Here is a 21,022-nt window from a genome sequence, read left to right on the forward strand (position 1 = left end):
TCGACGTGGTTAAGGAGCACAATCGGTGGTAAGTGCACTCCCGCTGTTGGCACAGATATGCCGTTCCGTGTTGTCGTTCATCCTGCTGGAACACCAATAAGTGATCAAAAATCAGGTGGCAGAGTGACAAACTTTTCACTCACCAATACAGGCTTCTGCCAACACATAAACCTGCATATCAACCCGCAACCCCGTCATTTCTTCCAAAGAGATCTCACCCATCTCCGGCACCCCCACCACCCCAAATGCACAGTGAATGAAAAACTATCATCTTGACAACCATCGCTGAAGGATGGAGGTCTCCATATTTCACGGGGTACAGAAACAACGGCACTCGTCCTTAAAGGACATGTGCTCTTACAGTCCTTGTGCTGCAGAGGAGAAATGGTAGGCGAGGGGAAAAAAGGGCAGCGGAGTAAATTCCTCAATTCAAATCAAAGTCAAAAGTCTGACGTGAAAATGGAGGCAATTGAATCTTCAAGTGATAATGGACGGCAGACAGACGTAGTCCGAGACTTCTTGTCCCGTCCGCTTTTCATTCTCCCCTGAGTGCTAGCCTGCCCCCACCCAGTTGACTTAGGTGTTGAGCATCTGCCGTAATGAGCGCTGGAGGAGAGACGTCCGTACAAGGAATCAGGGCGTAACCTGGTTAGAAGTAATCCCCTCCACTCCTCCCTGGCCCCCTGGCTAGGCCGCATCCTGCACCCAGCTGTGTCGCTTGCCGTTATCAATTACCCATTAGGGAGCGTAATATCGGCCCAATATTGCCGCGCGCCGTGACGGACACTCCGGGGTGATCAAAACAGACAAATCTGATTTGAGAGAGCGCGCAAATAAGAAGTCCGGGCATCACCCGATGAATAATGCATCCTTGCGTCACGACCATTTTCTGATATTGCGCGGGACCTCTGCTGCCGCAGTGCTGGCGGGACCCTCGCTCCGGCCCATCCCCCATAACCCGGAACAAGAGTGCGAGCCCCGAGCGTCGCCCATGCAGGAATGGCGAGGGGATTTGCAGGATTAGCACTTCCAAAGGTATCAAGGATGCCTTCACGGCTTGGCAGCTCAGCCTCCCTCCCTCAGGAGCACGGGGGAAGGAAGCACAGGTGATGCTGTGGGGAAAGTATGAAAGTATATACCCATAATCTTCCATTAGGTATGGCGCTTATGCTTTCGGAGCATTATGTTTTCTATATTTGGATACATTTTTTCCGTATATTTTATTTGCAGCGCGGCTTGGGACAGGAGAACGATGGGCTAATTCGAAACAGGACAGGAAATTCCCGTATGCCGAATGAAGTCACCGGGAAGTGGGACGACACTGACAGTTCAAGATATCTCTGTGAGCAATGACAGAGCCACCCCCCACCCCCAGCCCCAGGCTTTATCACAGATCCGCACACTGAAGTATAACTCATGCAAATTCTTATTTTTGACACTGCTTGATTGCAACAATAACGGTACAGGTGAACGTTTTCCCAGGTGATTAATGCTCCCGGTGACTTGTTATGCCACAAGGTGAGCGCCTGCATTAATCTCCCTGCTCGGCACGCGCTGCACTCCCATTACATTCCCATTCTGAAGTCCAGATTGATTTTTAATTGGCCCACGGCGTGGAAATATATCACCTTTTCGGCAAGGGGCGCAAATTAGGGCTCGTTGGATTCCAAGGTTCTTAATTTGAATTTTTTCTTGTTTGCTCTTGGACATATGTTTGGTGACATATTTTTGGTTGTTTACAGGCGAAGGGGAGCTCTTTCCTGTCTCTGAACGTTACCACACTTGAGCTGGGACGGTGCAGTCGCCGACTTTTTGGTGTGTAGAAGAAAATATCTACCACACACCATTTCATCTGCTCTCATGAGCTTGGGTTTGTGGCACCGGCCAATGTTCCTTTGAAGAGCTTGGGAACTGAGTACAATAGTATCCTTAGACCAAATTCTGATTAAAGTGAAGAAAATGTTGATGAAGAAGAACATGGAGGAGGAGATGAAAAAGACGAAGGGGAATATGGAAATGAAGAACACAAACGAAGAAGACTATGCAGAAGAAGAACACAAAGAAGAAGAGTCCAAGAGGACTGATCTGACATGTTGGATATCTGTAATCATCCTTATAGTAACTTTTCCTCACAAGGACCTGAATATAAATATGTCTATGTAATTAAATGGAAGAACAAAGAATATTTACAATACAGCTAGAAAAGCAATTCCAACAAGTTAATTCAGACTTGACAACAGCCATCTTCGCAAATGTATTCAGTTGCAGGTTTGACAGTCTGAGGATCCAAACTCTGGGATTTACCCAAGGCTTTTTGGTTTCCTACCTTCCTCATCCTTGTCAGTATCAGTTTGACAGAAGACTCATGGGAATTTCATGGATGGCAAGGGGGCGGCTGACTGCGATGAAGGCACGGTAGGAGACATGCGCTCCACCGATAGTCTGGCACTTAGTCTTACCCTCCACAGGGCTGAATTAGCTGTGCGAGCCCTGATCACGTGACCCCTGCATGGCACTGTCCTGTCCTCCCCTGCCAGACTGAATAATAGCATCATTTGGAAATCCCATGTGAGTCATTATTTTCGATTCACTGGATCGGTGATCAGTTGGGTCGCGCCGCTTGAATATTCAAAACGGCCCCTCCTCCTGCCCTCCCTAGACAAAACTGCTTAATTCTTTTGAGGATTAAAAAAAAAAAAAAAAAAACTGCACCTATCTGAGCAATTCCAGACCTCTGTTCTTCAGTCACATCGACAGGTAATTATACCCAGAACATATTCTGAAGTTTTTCTGGTAAATACAGTTAATTAGACCATGGCTATCAGATACTCAGGGATTTAGATCAGACAATATCAGGCCTCATGTCAATCAAAATACACATTCACACACCAGTGATAGATTAACAGGTGAATGTTCATTTTCTCTGGGAACGTTGGAGATGTTGTCGGGGAAATATGCTAAAAATGCAATTAGTAAGTTACCTGAGGACTTGCATTGGCAGAGGCGGAAAGAGCCGAGGGCGGGGTTGTATCACTCCCCACATGCACAGGTCTGGCGGAGTCCAAGAGGGAACCTGCGGGGGACTCAGACAGCCACTTGAGCGAAAGGGCAGGCCCATTCAGGAGCAGTCGTCCCCCTGCTGCCTGAACAGGCCACTCGTGGCTGTGAGTATTCTTCACGGTGATGGGGGGGCGGGAGTGGGGGGGAGCACTGCCGCTGAGCCGGTTGCACCATGAGCCACTCTGAGAGCTTTCCCTCGCTAATTTAATCACAGATTCCCAGGCTCAAAGTGCACGTCAGGAACTGCAGAGCACCATCTAAATCACATTTCCACTAAGGGCAAAGCAGATCCTATGTCTGGGGTAGCAGGTGGATCAGCGATCAGTCGTCGCCTTGCAACCTCGAGGTCTCCAACTTAGAGGGGTAGTACCCTGGATGAAGATACCTACCCTGTAACAATACCCTGCTGAATAAAAGGGTAAACAATTGCAAAGTCGATTGTCGGTCAGTATAAACCATGTTGGACAAACGCCTTGGCTACATAAAGGTTAATAATAACTAACCTATCAGCCTTTTTATTACTGCACTTCATCTTTTATTGTCTGGGAAATGTGAGACTTAAGTACAACTGCATCTGTTTCTCAAGGTTTTACCTTTTATTAGGTGGATTAATATTTTAATTATATGCTATATAAACTCAAATCAAATGTTGCATTCACCCATCCCATATATAAATATGACATAGAGTGCGTGCCATAGGAGACAAACCACACAGGTTGGGTCTATGGGGGGCTGGGGCTATTTTCTTATTGCTGCTGACATGTTCATAAGAGTGCCACAACTGGTATGGAAATACGACCTATTAAGGTGTCTAATAAATAGATATACTGCAATAACAGCATCAGCAACTCCTAAGTGTACAATGTCCACGAAGCACTTTGCTGAGAGTGCACTACAGGTGCCGTACAGGTAGAGTACAGGTAGGGCGCAAGAAGGAGAAACTCCCTTCACCATGAGAAAGCAGCACAAATGGGATTCATCAGCTATTAATTGCACACCAGAACTTAGACAATACTATAGTAATTTATTGTACAGGCTCTGATGAATGCGCATGTCCGTACTGTGGAAACACTGTCAGAAATCTGCCCTGCGCTCAGTGTTTATGTGCATATATTTATATAAATAACTTTCTTTTCATGTGGCAGCTCTTCTCCTGTTTACACATGAGCAGAGACACTAGTGCGCCTTCGTTGTCCTTCATTATTTACATTGCCACGAGTGCAAACCACACACGCGCGCAAAGTGCACACGCACAACCTAGAGGACATGTCGACCGCAGGAGATGAAACCTGGGATCAGTGGAGTCGGCGGAGCTGGCGGATTATGTGTCCGACCCTTGGGGCAGAACCGGACCGGCTGTGATGCCAAGACTGGCCGCATCGCCCCCCCCCAGGGTCCAGATGGAAACGGCTGCACGTCCTCCCTGCCCCGAAGCTCGGCCTCCCTCCACACTGCTGCGCCGACTCCCACTGTTCACACCCGTGCGCTGCCACTAAAAGCATGAGCCGACACCTCGAGTGTCACCAAGACGTTCACCTGCTTTCAGTCCGTGCATCTAAAACACACCAAACTTAAACTGATTACAAACATCTCAGAGGGGGAAAAACGTTCAGCATCAGTTCAGCATAATTCGTAGAAAACATGTACATGTGACCAAACCACTCATATTTGTTTGCTCTACAGGACACATCTTTTTAAGTGCATCTCCCAAACTGTACACGCTTCAGCATCGAGTACTAATGTACCTTATACAGGATGTTCCAAGCTCTTAAACAATACCACATGTTTGGGGGGTGGGGCTTGGACCACTAACTACAAATCCTAGAAATACATCCAAAAGCCCTTTTCGATGAGAACCGGGAGTATGTAAATATAATATTTAATACATAATATTGTATGGTACACCAAGCATATATCCCATAAGGATGGCAGACGTTTACAACGTTGACAACTAATTCAACTGTTATCTGTGTAGCACCACATCTCCAAGACAGAACAACAAAAATATTTAAAAAAAAAAAAAAAAAAAACATTAAAATACCTTAAATGTTCTATTTTCAAGTCTTACTTACAGCACTAGTCTTCGAACTGCTTGCTTGCCTCTGTGAACTGAAGTTGAACGCAGGTGTACATCTGCGCAAGGTGCGTGGAATTTCACCCAAGTAAAAAGTTTAAAATGCGGTAAAGAGACCCATAAGTGGTCAGAGCGAGCCGTGTAGCTCAGGTTCCTCAATTCCCGCAGGTCAGCTGGGAGCCGAGCGTGGTTTTTGTTGAGTCTCTATAGAGGAACCTGCTGTCTGCATGAGAGCACCTGAACTTCTTCACCAGGGTAATAATGGTGCACACGGGCAGGTCAAGGGGAGACACCGTCTGCACTACAACGCACGTGGATGCAACACAAAGCTCCCGTCCAGCGAAGAGGAGACAGCGCTCCCCCCGCTCTCTAAAAAGCCGCCTGAGACAATAGCCACCGGAATCCCCGGCAGAGCAGCCACCGCATCCAGCATCACCTTCCCAGAAATCCCTCCACGGTTCCCGCGGCTCGACGGCACCGGTGCGAGCCGGACGACGGCGAGCACACAGCCACGCACCATGTCACGTCACGCTTTCTCACCTGGGAAGGTATTTCTTTCGGCAAACAAGTCAGCAACCCGGGGGAAGCTCGGCGATGTGTGGAGCAGCCCGACACTGCGATATAACACAGTACTCCAGCACACAACCACATGGCACCCGGTGAGGAACGGCAGCTTTCGCCCCCGAGGGTGAGCCACTTGGACACGGAGGGACGGATACGGAGACCCCTAGGAAAGGTCCTCACCGCTCGAACCGGACTCCATCTCTCCATCCGTCCATCTGTTCCACTCTCTCCATCCCTGCCTTCCACTTTGAGAAATACCCCCCGGTGCATGTAAATAAAGCCCACCTCACGCTCAAGACGCCAAAGCCGTCACTCCGCAGCCGGAGGAAGATGAGAAGGAAACCCACCAGCGGGAAAAGTGCCGTCTTCTCACAAACTTTCCTCCCGGATGTCTTCTCCCTCTGCCAGCGCGCACACAGAAGTTCTCCTCTCCGCCTGTATGCTAATTACTTTTTTCGACTTGTAAGATGGTAGGTGAGGGGGGGTGAAGGGGGTGGTGGGGACGACTGGGTGGAGGGGGTGCAGAGATAATGGTTCAAGGCTGATAACCAATGGGCCCAGAGAGTGCTGGGAAAAGGAATGGGAGTCACGCCAATGAGGTGGAGCGGAGCAGTGAGCGGGAGGGGGGGCGGTGGGGGTCAGGAGGCGAGGGAGGGTGGCAGACAGAGCCGTGCAAGGGTTCGCCATGCACGGTGTACCGGGAGAGAGAGCGAGAGAAAGAGAGAGAGGAGAGACTCCTCGGTCGCTGCGGCGGAGCGCGTCCCACTTACCCTGCAGGCCGCTCGCGTCCTCGGCCAGCTGTCCGCACATCCATGGACCCCCCGGGGGGTGGACGGCAGTGCTGGGAGCAGATTAAAAAAATGTGAAAAGTGCTCAAAACAAGGCTGGCTTCCCGAGAAACCTCGGCGGCCTGTGGCGGAGAGGCAGAGCGCAGGGCAGGATGGGAATGTTATTTCCTCTTCTCTGTCCTGGGCTCAGTTTGCTGCTCTCTCTCTCTCGTCTCGGTCTCTGTCCCTCTCTCTCACTCTCTCCCTCTCTCTCTCTCGCCCGCTCTCCTTCTCCTTCTCCCTCTCCCTCTCTCTCTCTCTCTCTCTCTCTCTCCCTCCCCGCTCCGTCTCCACATTTATTCCGGGCTTCAGACAGTCTGCTCCCAGCATCAGTGCTTCCCACGGGCCCTTCTGCTCTCCGGAGCCGCGGACGTGTGCCGTGTGCGCTGCTGTATTCAATGTAATATGTGGGCATCAGGAAGGCACACGTCCACCCAGCCGGCAGCAGAGACAGAGCCGCAGGGCCGTCCACTGGTGTCCAGGCCGGGCACGGAGCACCGTTAAAAAACCTGCGTCTCGCACAAAAGGGAATATTCCGGAGACTCTGCGGTGGGGCTCGCCGCTTAATTAAGGCCTTTCCTCATTGCGGGCTTTGAATTTCTGGCGAGGCGGCAGAGCTGTGAAGTGGCAAGATAACTGGCTTAGGAGTCAAACATCAATATATTGGACAAATTTCCCATTGCTGTAATGAGGTGAGGTTTCACCTAACAAAGGGACTAAGATTAATAAGCTCATTTACCACACGGCGACTGTTACCTCCACGAGGTGCGAGCAAAAAGTATATTCCACGCATTTTTCTTCGTATATTTATGCTAGCAGCGAACGTAAAGACATTATTTGCTCGGTGAGTCATCGCCGCAATTACACGAGGTTAATTTCTTAAAGGACCAAAATGTTAATTAATATGCTGTAATATATTTTGCGCGCCGCGTTGAGGCACATTATTCAGAAAATCCCTGGGAGACACAACAAAACAATGCGGGAACCGCCAGGACCGGGAACATCGGCGGACTGACTGAGTGCCGCTCGCGGCAGAGAGCGCGGCAGAGCGCGCGGCGCCGTTCGCCCTCGATAAGTGCGTGATAAATAAATTCGCCCTGTTTACCTTTGCTATGCAGTGGGGATGTGTGTAACATGACGCCGGAATGCTGGATACACAAAGGAGTCCCGTTAACTTCTAATTAAACACCTCCATAAATAAAATAATTCGATAAAACTAAGCGCATCGCTCCCCTCACGGAACGTACCGCTATATTATATATTATTACACCCGAAACGATATTTTCCTGCAAAATGTGTACGAATGATCATCATGGTGTCCTTGCTTCGTTATTCTCGGGGGTGTAAAGCGTTCTCGACACCCCTTAAATTAAACAGTTGCACCTGGCTGCAGTGTATTTAATTGGACAATAAGTTTTTTTGTGCTTTTCTGACACACGGCCACACAGGAAGCCAAATAAACGCAGGAGTGCGTCGGGGGACTGCGAAGCCCTGAAGGGAAATATTATTGGCCCTTTTTTGAATTTTTATTTTTTTTTTTCTTTCATGTACATCGGTTCGTGTCACTCAGACGCAGGTGACTCGTTTTACATACAAAAATGTGACACAAACGAACGAAAGAGGGGCTTCGCAGCCATTTCCAGGAGAACGTGTTATATATAATGTGTGTGTATCGTTTGCCGTCCGTTCGCCCCAATTAGATGTGTGAAAAGTCATCGACGAATATAGAAAAGGGAGCGGAAATCAGCCCTTCGGACTCTGGGCCCGCAAGCGGGAGGCGGACGGACGGACGGGCGGAAGCGGAAGCGGAAACGGAAACGTGGCGCCTAAATTGCCCCGCTTTATCCAGTGACGGGAAGCAATTATTCATGTGAGCATATGCTTAATTATCACATGGAAGTTCTCCGCGCGCAGTTTGACTGGCACGCGGCTTCATTAGCCCCAGCGCGCGGACGCCGCTCTCCCCCTGCCTAAGCACGAGCACCGAGTCAAGTGGGGCACGCGGTAATTGGCGGCGGTGGACAGGCGGATCCTGGTGCTGGAACGGGAAGCTGGGGAGGGCTGCGGAGGGGAGGGGGACGACGGTGGCAGGACACGGGGGGGGGTGCCGCTCGCTCGCTCGCTCGCTCGCTGTGCTGCAAATGGACAGGAAAGGCAGGCCCGTGGACTGCGGGAGCACAATGGCAGCTGTCACACAACACCGACCCCCCCCCCCAACGCTATAATCACATTAATGAGATTAATCAGCGAATTTGCAGCAGTCAAATGTCAGCGTGGCCGACAGGAAGCGGAGCGGGTAATTAACGTTGCCGGGCGCGGGCGACATCGTCGCGGCTGATGAAGGAGCGCAGGGTAGGCGAGGGATACTCCCACCTTCCCGTGCTGCGTGACGGCGCTCCGAGCGGGACGAGCCGTCCCAGAACGGGACGGAAAGTAGGTCACGTCCTAAAGAGTGTCCCGAGTTTCCCAAATGTTCGCGCGACGGCTGGCCGAAAGCTAAGCGAGGCTCACGCGCGCACGCGCATCAGAAGAATCTCTTTCCGCGGTCTACGTATTCAAGGGTAAAGTGCAATATGTAACATATGCGACCAGGGCAGCAGGTGGAAGAGTGGTTGGAACCATCGCCTTGTAATCAAAGGCCCTGGGTTTGAATCCCCGCTCTTGCAATAGTACCCTTGCTCAAGGTACTTACCCTGACATATAATATGAAATATACCCTGAAATATATATGAATATTTATTGTATAATAAAAAAAACCCTACTGCATAAATGAGTAAATCAGTGTAATCAGCCCAAGATTGTAAGTCACTTTGGAGAAAAGTTTCAGCTAAATGAATAAATGTAAATGTAATTATCGGACACGCAGATCATAATGTGCTTTGGGGACGGCACCATCTAAGTGATGACGCAGACTTGCATATTGTGCCTGATTTGAAAAATGTATATGCTGCGTTTGACTCAATGTGCCCATCCAGGCCTGCCTGCTCGCATGAAGACACACATATGCGATGCCCACAGACGCTCAAGCGCGCACACATATGCGCATACACACGTGCACAGATTGAGACATATGGGAGGACACGCAAATAGGCATGCATGTAGGAATCCACTCCGAAAAACATGGACGGACATACAGACACGCACGCGCGCGCACACGCTGCTCATCGCGGTTCAGTGCTTTTTGCATTCCCCGCATCATTTTGTCATCCCGCAGAGGCCCTGCTGTCTCTCCCGGTCCCCTTTCCTGTCTCTGTCCCCGTCCCTGTCCCCGTCCCCACCTTCTCTCCTCCTCAGGCTCTCTCCCAGCCTTTCTCTCAGCCCCTGTCTCAGCGTCGCTTCCTGTCTCTCACCCTGCCTCTGCCCTTGTCTCATCCGTGCCCCCGTCCCCCCTCTGCGCAACGCAGCTCCGAGGCGACCCGGATCTAGCAGGAGGAGGGGAGAGGAGTCAGACACGCAGAGCACCGAGGGACCACACACACACACACACACACACACACACTCACTCACTCACTCACTCACTCACTCACTCACACAAAGAAGAAGTGACAGAAGATGAATCAAGGACACCCACCGTGAAAGCAGGGCAGGAAGAGCAGGTGAGGTTGGGTGGGGAAGGGGGCGGCCGTCCGAGGAGGCAGGGGAGCGCCGAGGCCGGGAGGGCAGCCGACTCCCTGGAGGAGCGGGTGACAGACGCCGCTCGATAGCCTATCCGAGTCCCGGCCCAGCGCGGCATCCCGCGTCCCATTCCACATGCATCCTCACTCCCCACACCTTCCGCCCCCCGCCCCCACAGCCCCCAAACACCGTTCTCTTCCCCCCTTTTTTGCACCAGCTCCAAATCCATGGCATATGACCTTCTGTTAAATAGATAAAAAATGTGCTTATCAGTCATGCAAATGAGGCTGAATTCATTTTCCACAACAGATGGCCTCATAGATAATGATGATGGAAGAGAGAAAATTAAATGTCTCTTGCATGGTGGTCATGGCAACCGGGCGCACAGTAATATCAATAATAAGTGCGGCGCATAATAAGGTTGTCAGTCCCGCGAATCAAAGTCTGCCAGAAAATAAGACGGCGATGGCGCCCGCGTGTCCCGTTACTCCTTTTCGCGTCGCCATTATTGTTGTGGCCTTAACGTAACGGCTGTTATTAAAGTTATCCTTCGCTTTCTGCAATATTACAATAATTACAGTAATTCGCGCTCGCATCCTTCAGGAAAATGACACAACAAAACTGAATGCAACCCTGGTTGTGGAAAAATAAAAGCCGGGATTTCGGGAGGCAACAAAGAAAGACGTGGCACGGATCGTCACCTTGTCTCGGTGTCACGGGTTATTATTAAGAGGGGGCTGTTTGTTATATTAGTAATTTGGCATATTAACTAGTTTTAAGCATGCTGCTTCTATCTCCCTCTCCCTTCCACCCATTCTTTCCTTCCGTTTCTCCCTACCTCCTCATTCTCTCTCTACCTAACACCCTGCATGTATGTCTCCCTTTATGCCTCTCTCTTGCTTTGTGCTCCCGGCTCTACCTCCCTCTACCCCTCCGTCTCGATCTTTTCTCCCTCTCCATGCAGTTCCCTCGTTCTCTGTAACTACCCCATCTCTTCCATCTCCTACCCCCTTTCTCTTTCTGTTTTCCTCAGTTTACTTCCCTCTATCTCTCTCCACCTACCCCCCGCTCTATCTCCCTCTACCCCCCTCACCCGCCCGTCTCCCAACCTCCGTCTCTCTCGCTGCCTCCCTGTGATGTGGAATGCAGCACCAGCGCTGGGCTGGCGATCGCGCCTCAGGCGCCTCCACACGGTGCCCCCGGGGGCCTCCTTGCCAAGTGAATCAGCAGCCGCCCCGGCCGGGCTGATTAGAGCAAGAATGGCAGGGCCTTCTTCTGGGCGGGACCAGAGCACCGCTCACACTGCCTGCCAAGGAGCAACTCTCCATGTAGCCCAGCTAATAAGGGCTGGATAGAGCAAGAGCTTGAGAGAGGGAGGGGTGAGGAGGGGAGGAAGATGGGTGGGTGGGGTGGGGGGTGCTGCTCCTGCAGATCTCCGCCTGCCGTCTCCGAGGCTTGTTTTACAGAAATAGGCAGACGGCGTACAGCCGCCTCCCCATCGGACGGAGCGCGCTACACGGCCCCCTTCCTTTCCACTTCCCGATTCCCGAATTCCAAAAATACACTTCATCATACATCGGTAATGAGTGACCCAAGAATCTGGCAGCGTTTGAAAGTGATGCTGCGATTGTGCGACGCCCTCCTCCTATCCCCTCCGTCGATGAGATGGGCTCCAAGGCTACGGCAGCGTGTCCCACTTTAACCGCGCATGTGAATAATGTATCTTAGCAGACTGGGGAGGGAAGGTGGGGGCAAGGCACAGAGCCCTCTCTGAGCATCGAGCAAAAGAGCAGCTTGGAGGCAGTGCACAAAGCTCGCAGACTCGGTGCTCGTTTTCTCGGCGGAGAAATGCCCAGGACTAAAAAAAAAAAAATCCCTTCGATTTTACTGCAGAAGTAGCTACGGCTGGGTTCGGCACGCCACACACCGTTGATCCTGGACCTCGCAGCACCAACCTCACTTATCACATTGCAGCAGCAGGCGCCTTTTGTCTCTGAGAGCAAGATGGGACTTGCGTAAGCCTATTCCTCTTTACCCCATCATATAACCGCTGTTTCTGAACGGGAAGAAGAGAGAGGGAGAGTCGGGGAGAGAGAATGGAGGCAACTGTGCTGCGCTGGCCTAGCGCCGGAGCGGCCCGCAGTGTGAGTCACGGGCCGAGCGCGTCCACTGTAGCGGCGGGGCCGTGCGCCAGGCAGCTGCATCCTCCAGCGCCACCGCCCGCCCAGGCTTCGGCGAGGAGCGGCCCGTGACGTCACGATCGCCATCCGAGCCCATTGGCCGGTGCATTGTATGTTCGACCAACCGAGGGACACGGAGGAGCGAGCGGAAAGAGCGGGCGGGGGAGAGAGCGAGGGATGGGTGGAGAGGGGGGGCAGAAGAGAGACATGGCAGCCTGCGCTTCTAGAGCTTTCCGATTGAGCAGCGCATGTGCCTGGCTAACCCCCGGTCTGTGGGGGCAGGGAGACAAGAGTGTCAGACGTCGGGGAGACGGCAGCTTGCAGAGATTAGACCAGGTTGCCTGGTTCTGCCTTGAAAGGCATCGTGTGCCGTGCCCGCAGCATTAGCATTATTTACAGCGCGAGGCAGCTCTCTGATAACAGATCCACTCTCCCAAATCTGACACTACTGCGTAGACTATGATTACAGCTTTCTTTTGATGTAAATATGCGGCGCTCGCCTTGGGTCCGGACCGCGACCGCGTGTTCGGACACCAGTCACCCGTCGCCAGCACATGCCTGGTGCATGAACAGGAGGGAGTTTGCTGTGTTTTCGTACTGCTGTCTGGGAGGAAGCAGTAGCCAAATTGTTTCTCCCAGCTGTCAACATTCGCTTTCACCCTTTATGTGTCTTTTTCGTAATTAAGCAAAGCAGTGCGGGGTGGGTGACAAGCCCACCTTGCAGCGGACATCGTCTATCCGCGGGTTTCCGAGCCCTCCCTCTGAGCGGGACAAAGGTGGGCCCTGGGAATCCCAAAGGCACACAGCTGCAGCATCCTTCACCTGGGCTGCTTTCAGCCTTCAGCTTTCTGATGGATTCAAAAAGAGAGGGAGCAAAAATCAAAGAGCACTCCTCTGTTTCCAGTCATTAACTACCATTCATTCAAGAAGGAAAAAAAGAAATTTCAAGGGGAACATACTCTATTACTTCAATCATTTCTGCAAATGGAGATACTCGAAAGGTTTTGCAGTTCTGCAGTCTGGTGGGTTAATTTGTTCGTTTCGTGGTTATTAACTGGGCTGCAAAGGGTGGGAGGTTGGGGGAGCATTTTTATTTCCCTATTATCTTTTCAGGCAATACCAAAGCAGAATATGGTAGCCATTTCATGGGAGTTTATTGCAAACTGTCAGGTTTTTGAGGGGTAAGACTGAGCTTGCTTTGGTCTTGGAGGGTGTTTTGTGGGGCTATTATTTGCTAGCTTTTCTCTCCATTGGAGCAAAACCGGGGGGTCCGTGCAGAGGTCCAGACATCCACCTCATTCCCTGCTGATCCCAACCAATCAGAAAAGGCAAAAGCACCGCATCAAAAACGGAGGCATCAGAGTGAGGCACGCTCGCTTTAACAAGAGTCCCAAAACACAGCAAGTCCTCTCCACCAGGGTTAACGTGATGCTGTAGAGGCACAATGAGACAACTCAGCCAATGCCCTGTCAGTGACTTCCAATGATTGGAATCTGTCGCGCTGTTACCGCGCTGTAATCACTCGCACACATCATCAGTCTCCACGCTTACGTGGGGGGCAGGGAAGACATTCTCATCAAGGAAAGAAGATGTGTGAACAGGGGTCCTGTTTCCTTATTCCCACCTGTCCGAGTTCAGCAGTCTAAGCACTTCTCTACTGCAACACCAATTTCAGTCGTGACAAACTCTGAAACTATTATAGTCCGGGTACTTGAAGTTAAAAAGTAATCTGATATCAAATTCTATCATGACAAGGGGGTTGCTGATTGTGGTGATTCAAGTGCAGAGTTTATTTGCAATGATTAAGGCGACTAACCTTAGACAGGCCTGGATTTGTGAGCCACTCCAAATTTCTAAAGGTCAAGGAGAATGCTAGGTGAGATTCTGTGTCATCCCTCTCTCTTGCCTTCCTGTTAAAATTCTCCTTGATGTGAAGCCGGTGTGTGGCAGAGTTCTGTTGGTGTCATGGGGAGCGCCGTGCATTGGTTTGTTACAGTGCTCCCCGACAAGCGGCTCCAACCGCTTGCAGATGAAAAGAGGGCAGACCACCCCTGGGGCGTGGCACTAGGCTATCCAGATGGTCCCTGTGGAAATGTGAGATAGGAGAAGGGTCCAGGATGTTTGTTGTCAGTACCTAAGATCATTCGTTGGAAACATATTCATCCATTTGACCAGGTAATACAACCAACCACTGCTGTTCTGGGAGTCCAAAAGTGATTAGACCGAGTACAAGTGACTCTCAATAGGAGGGGGAAGAGAGGCCACCTTGAAGCCTTGTGGAGCCCTGTAGGATTGAAGAACTGAGGGATTCAACAGTCACAATGCAGGCAGTGCAGGGTCACAACTTTTCAAAACGGGAGCCTTTTTCAATATCTCTTTGAATTCCTTGAGAGCCTTGGGAGTCCAAGAAAGTTGTCTTGGTGCTCCCTGTAGCAGTTCTGACAGTGCATTCCTGAATTCCAGAAATCCTAAAAACAAGATAGTATCTTAATGTAACTGATACTCTTTCCCCCGAAATGAAAATACTTGTTGCCATTCAAGACCCTGATGATCATCCTCCTATGGCCACGGTCTATGGTCTAGAAAACATTGTATGGTAGCCTCACTGACTTTTTCGAGGACTGCTATGATTAAAGGTAATACATGTGAGAACTTTACTATTACAGATTCTCCTGTACTTACAACAGTTCACCTTGCGATTTTTTGAAGTTACATGGTACCATAGCGATACGCATTCGGTAGAATCCGTACATCGAATTTCACTTGCGATATGCGGTACGATACTCTTTCCTGTGGTGGCGCGGTGGCGCAGTGGGTTGGACTGGGTCCTCCTCTCTGGTGGGTCTAGGGTTCGGGTCCCTCTTGGGGTGCCTTGCGGCGGACTGGCGTCCCGTCCTGGGTGTGTCCCCTCCCCGTCCGTCCTTACGCCCTGAGTTGCCGGGTAGGCTCCGGTTCCCCGTGACCCCGTATGGGACAAGCGGTTCTGAAAATGTGTGTGTGTGTGTGTGTGTGTGTGTGTGTGTGTGTGTGTGTGTGTACTCTTTCCCAATGATGGGCAATGACAGCGAGCCAGAGCATCCACTCAACCACTCTCGCAGTCTCTGTAGCGATCAGGCCAACGAGTGTAAACAACTGCAAGTGTAAACAATCAATACTGTGCTGAAAACGTTTTTTTATTTTATGTTTTCACATTCCATCATGTCTACTAACCGTCCATGTGTGTCTCCAGCTTAAATTTGTCCAGCTGTAGGCTATGGTAAGTGTTCTGAGAACATTTAAGGTACAGTAGAGTAGGCGATGATGTTTGGTAGGGTGGTACTGTATTCTTTTTTGACTTACGATTATTCCACTTACGACGGGTTTGTCGGAACGTAACCTCATTGTTAGTCGAGAGGCATCTGTATTGTATACAGACCTCTGTAATAAATGTAAAGCCTGAGCCCTCCATCCTTCTTTTCAATAAAAAAGAAGTCAGCCAATGCCGGTAGGATGGACAGACATGTAACCCCTAAGTCTGAAGCCTTGGAAATATAAGCTTCCATAGCTCTCTGCTTGGGCAGGGGCAGGGAATACACTCCACCTTGAGATGGACTGGTGCCAGGCAGAATATCAATGCACAGTCCCAAGGACAATGCAGTGGGAGATCTGAAGCGTTGGATGTAAAACCCATGTGCTAAACTTCTCTGAGGATCTGGATCAGCACATCCTCATTAGTACTATTAAGGATGAGTATGACAAGTATGCATTGACATGTCTTACTACCCTTTGCCATAATATCTCAATAGTATGGCAAAGGAAAGTAAGACATGTCAACACATCTCTTCACCAATGAAACCAGGTCTACTGAACTCCACAAAAGAAGGTTCATGTGTGACTAAAAATGGAGATCCTAGAATCATGGTCCCAACAGGGTGTCTATCTAGTGCACTAACTCTCAATGAACCGGGACACTTGTGAAACACCACCACCTAGCCAAACATACTTCTAGTATTATGGTCCAGACATCAGTTTCTTCTTGCTGCAGAACTTCTGGATAAGCTTGATCAGCCAGGGACAGTGATGAATGAGTTGGTTCACTCCTTGTCCCAGCATGCAAGCTCTGCTTGGAGCTTTTTCTTCAATTTGTTCAATATGAACATCCCCTCAGCTGCTATTTTAACTCCTCGCTTGATTTTCAGGAGTCATTCTCCTGCTACCTTCCCTTTTGTGGATTGATCAAATATCTCCCAGAAGCGTTCTCAACAGAGTTTGTAGAAGGATGTTATAAGGTCTTATTGATGTCACTACCATGACCCACTTGAGTACTTTTCCAGATAGTACGGAGATCACAAAGCTACTCTGGTACCATCTAGGCTGCAGGCAGTGAGCTGGTGAAAGAAGAACTGCAAGAACTGAAGGAGGAACTGTTGGTACTGGGTAGTTTAGTTGTCATATCCGTCTATCATATAGAAGCTTGGGGTGGTGTTGTAGAAGTTGGCTGAGCTAGAGGGGATAGGTGGTGTACCAGCTTTCCCCTTCTACGATCAAGAGTATGTTAACCATGGACTCAGTGAGGCAATATTTATGTTGTCTATGACTTTCCACTAGTGCTCCTTACGTAGTGAAAGCACGTGTCAAGGAGTCAGACTCTGCCGGATTTGTTTGAATCTGGTAGAATCTTCTGTCATAAGATGGGGACAGGTGATTGTGGCAGAGTTGTTATTTAGAGTGATTCAAATGAAAATGTGAATACTACACTAGCACAAAACAGGACGGAGAATCAGTCAGAAACTACAAAGGTAAAGGAGAACATTAATGATTCCATTTAGCAGGAGAACATTGGGTGAGATTTTGCAGCACCTCTTTCTCAGTTTCCTTTTAAAATCTTGTTTGATGGGCTCATGTAAAGCCATTGTTCATGGAAGTCTAAAGCAGAGTTCTGTTATTGTTTTCGAACAGTCCTCCTAGGTTTCATTACAGATTCTATCAATCACCATGAATATGGAAAGCATACAGTATAACAGACAATGAGAACAGCCTTGGAAAGTCATTTAACTTTTAGAACCAAACATGCGTCTTTATTTTATTTCCAAAATGCACCTGATTTGCTATCTTTGTGTGGTGTGGTGGCTGGGAAAGAGCCGTCAATCTGGCAATATCAGGATCTGCGTCAGAACAGCAGACTGTGCATGGGGCAATGGTCGGGCTGAATTAGTTTCCTCGTGCATTCAAATTCTTGCACAAAAAAAGGCTTATCTGTGAACATGCACAGTACGGGTGCCCCTTGGCACTGTTCATGGACCCAGTAGCAACGGGTTAGGCATGAAGCAGACACGATGTCCTGCTGGATTTGCCTGTAAGGTAGATTGTGATGGGTTTGCATTCCCTCATGCCAGGGGCTGATGTAACCACTAATGCCAAGGGGTTGGGAAAACAACCGCACAGGACCAACCGGGACCCCGTGGCCCGTGATTGATGTTCTAGCGACTGATGCTCATGCCAGCACAGAGAGGCTGAACTCGAGCATGGCCTTGGAGCTAACCAGAGAAACAAGATGTATAGTTAATCTCTGTCTCCGTCTCACGCTGTCTTTCTATACGAGGTGTATTTTGATAAATTGTCTGCATTACTGCTTGTTTTCACCATGTTGACGTTATTCTTTTCATCGGTAATTCAATTTGTTGAATTTTGCCTGGTCTTTTTCACAAGGGCAGCGTGAGGGAGTAGCCACACAACTCCAGGCACAGACACAGGGAATCGTAGCCAAAGCTGCTATGGCTTCATTCTGGTTAATTTTTTAACGTCCGAGTCCATTTTGATCAAAGCAGAGGAGGGGGGCACAGAACCGATGTGGAATACATCACTTTCACCACCACTGCATGAGACTCTGCAGGAGACGCATCTGTGAAACATGACTAATCCACCTCTGAAGACAGCAGAAACATCAGCACGCACAGGCAGGCGCTCACTAGATACTGCTCTCTAACAGGTTCTCCTCTGCAGTTCTGTCTGAAAGCCAGCTGTACAGCAGCATTTCTGCAAAATATTCATAAAACATATAAATATAGATAGCAGTTAAACTGTAACAATGTATGGAAAGAAACTGAATTGGATACATATATTCAATTTGTTCTGGAATCAATGATATTTCCTACTCTGCGGGTAGCAGGTAGCGTAGTAGTGGTCAGAGCTCCTTCCGTGCAATTGAATAATGTATTGAAACACCCTGGTACTTGGAATGGAATTCATACAGTAAAAAATACCCGGCGGTATAAATGGGTGCATAATTGCAAGTGGCTTAGTATATGTAATATGCAATAATAAACATGAGCAAGAGCAACATTAATAGTGAAGGTGATGATTATCCACTTTAGAACATTGTTAGTCCTTCAGTAAATGTCAGTGGAAAATCAAAGAACCGTCAGGATTTAAAAACTGTCTGACCCTGAAGTCATCTTCCTTTATTGTCAGTGTGAACTTGTGGCTCAGTTTTTGATTATGCATCTAGAGCAGAACATGTGGGCAACACCGGGTTATAAAAGTGGATTTGATCTCGGAAAACTGGGAAAAGACGTGTTCAGCACTAGGCCGGGAGAAGGAACATGTGGATTAGGATTAGGACAATACTTCCCCAAAACGGTGAATTGAAACCTGTTAGGATTAGAGGAGATTTAATAGAATTTCAGATCAAAAAGGGAACTTTCACTTCCCCCTCAAAGTAGCTTCTTGCACAAGAGAACACCTGAAAACTTTATCAAAAAAAACGTCAAAAGATATCGACAAAAGTAAAACGACAAGTTCAGACTTCAGGAACAATAATTCCTATCTTCAAACAATAACAATATTCAACACAACTGTAATGCACTTTTTTATATAATTAAGAAAATGAGTCATTGTGTTTAAAGGTCCTCGAAACCAGTTCTAAGGTACTTCCTCTAACTTTAATTTCACATAATAGTTACATTGTAGCGACGTAACAAATGTTTTGTGAATAACAATAATAATGAAAAAAAAAAAACCTGGATATGCAGATGTTGGGACTTTCATTCTCAGGACTGACACAGTATAGTTGAGAAAAGGAACAGGGAAAATTAATCTTTGTGATAGATACGCTCCCTAAATACAGTTATAATGTATCTCTTGAAAGCTTTATCTTTGTTTTGGAAACGTATTGTAAAAGCATTACATGTAATTACATACACAGTAGATGTGCATGATATAGAAACAACCTGAACGCACCACGAAAGCGCTTGTAACAATGTTTACTCAAATTTGTCCGATGCATTTCACCAAAGTGACTTAAAATGTTAGCTTTGTACATTGAACTAATGGAAGTGATTTCCTCCTCTATACAGCTGGGTAATTTCTACCATATCGGTTCATGGAAAGTACCTTGATCAAGGGTGTTGCAGCAGCAGCGGGGATTTGACCCCAGTACCTTCAGCTGCGAGGCGATGGCCGTCCCGCTATACCACCTGCATTCCTGTTCCAGAAGCGTGAACCACCAGTTCTGCAGTGTTTCACTGTAACGGTTAAGATGGGTAACGAATGAAGCCTGTTCCGCAGTCGACACACACTGCGGCGGGTGGAGCGGCACTACGCTCTTCTCAGACACTTTGAAGGGCAGCCAAGACACCCTGTAATTCAGGCTGCCAATGAATGCCAAGGGCTGACGGTTCAGGACAAATCTATTTATACCCGTAAAGACAGCATCTAATGCGATTCCGATACATGTTGATACATACGGTGGACACGGACAGGGCGGCGCCGACTGAACCCGAGCGCTCTGCGTCCAAACGGAGCGGTTCTTCGCTCTGCGCGAGCGCAGCTTCTTGTTGTGCTGCAGCCTCCCCGGTTTCGACGCTCGAGGGAAGGCGTGGATTAAAGCACGGCCAACGTGTCAAAGCCGCCGGCTGGAATTGAAGGATTCCCCGTCTCGGCCCTGGCAGTTCCATTAATTAAACTCGTTGGGCCGATCGATATTTTAACCGCCGGTGGTCCGTCGCCGGCACGCCGGGGAAAGATGACTTTGACAGAGGTTAACAGGACTTCCGACGGACCTTCACGGTTCGGCCCGCTTTCTGCTTTACGCCGCGTTCCTGGGTGAGGAGCGGGCGGCTCCGTGCAGGATGCACACGGCCCGTAACTGGCGAGACCCAATTAATGCGGTCACCGGAGGTGCGGCCCGAGGATCCACGGTGTGGCTGTGCGGAAATATCGCTGTCCGCATCTCCTCCAAATGAGCCGAGGGCGTGCGGCGTCAGATTCTGTGCGGAATTTTGAATTCTCCGAAAGTCGCTGTGAAGAAATCGGCCCTTTTCCCTCCTCGTGTCACCGTAAGCCAAGGGAAGCGCTCAGAGTTATTTTGCAGTACGGGCACGGAGCGAACAGTACAATGCACACTTTCCCAGTGCTGGTTATTCACCAAATGTAATTAGGAAGAAAACTGTGTCAAAAAACTGAAATTAATAAAAGTTGGAAGGATCAATCACACATGAGCTGTTCCTTTCTGGGCTTCCTATTACTGGAAAACATGCAGCTGAAAATATATGCGAATTCAAGTACGAAACCACTACGGTGGTACCCTGTGAAAGTACAAAGGTACAAAATTTATGGAGAACCCAAAGGGCCAAATACAACTCTTTGAAGAACTGTAACGTATTGTTATTTATTTATTCTCCTGACACTTTTCTCCCAGGCAACTTACAATGTTGGGTTTGTAT

General features: G+C 49.1%; 1 protein-coding gene across 10 annotated transcripts in view; it reads right to left on the minus strand.

The window, feature by feature from the left end:
* Positions 1 to 6,721, minus strand: part of myt1lb (myelin transcription factor 1-like, b) — a 78,745-nt gene extending 72,024 nt beyond the window's left edge. For 9 of the 10 annotated variants that reach the window (XM_018732986.2, XM_018733026.2, XM_018733044.2 and 6 more), the window contains exon 1: positions 6,469 to 6,721. In XM_018732986.2, coding sequence (XP_018588502.2) covers positions 6,469 to 6,508 — 40 coding nt within the window. In that variant the 5' untranslated portion in view covers positions 6,509 to 6,721. Of the gene's footprint in view, positions 1 to 6,045; positions 6,088 to 6,468 lie in introns of those variants that run through there. The other variant, XM_018732978.2, reaches the window with a different exon arrangement.
* Positions 6,722 to 21,022: the final 14,301 nt, after the last annotated feature.

The sequence above is a fragment of the Scleropages formosus genome, chromosome 15 (assembly GCF_900964775.1).
Source record: "Scleropages formosus chromosome 15, fSclFor1.1, whole genome shotgun sequence".
Taxonomy (NCBI): domain Eukaryota; kingdom Metazoa; phylum Chordata; class Actinopteri; order Osteoglossiformes; family Osteoglossidae; genus Scleropages; species Scleropages formosus.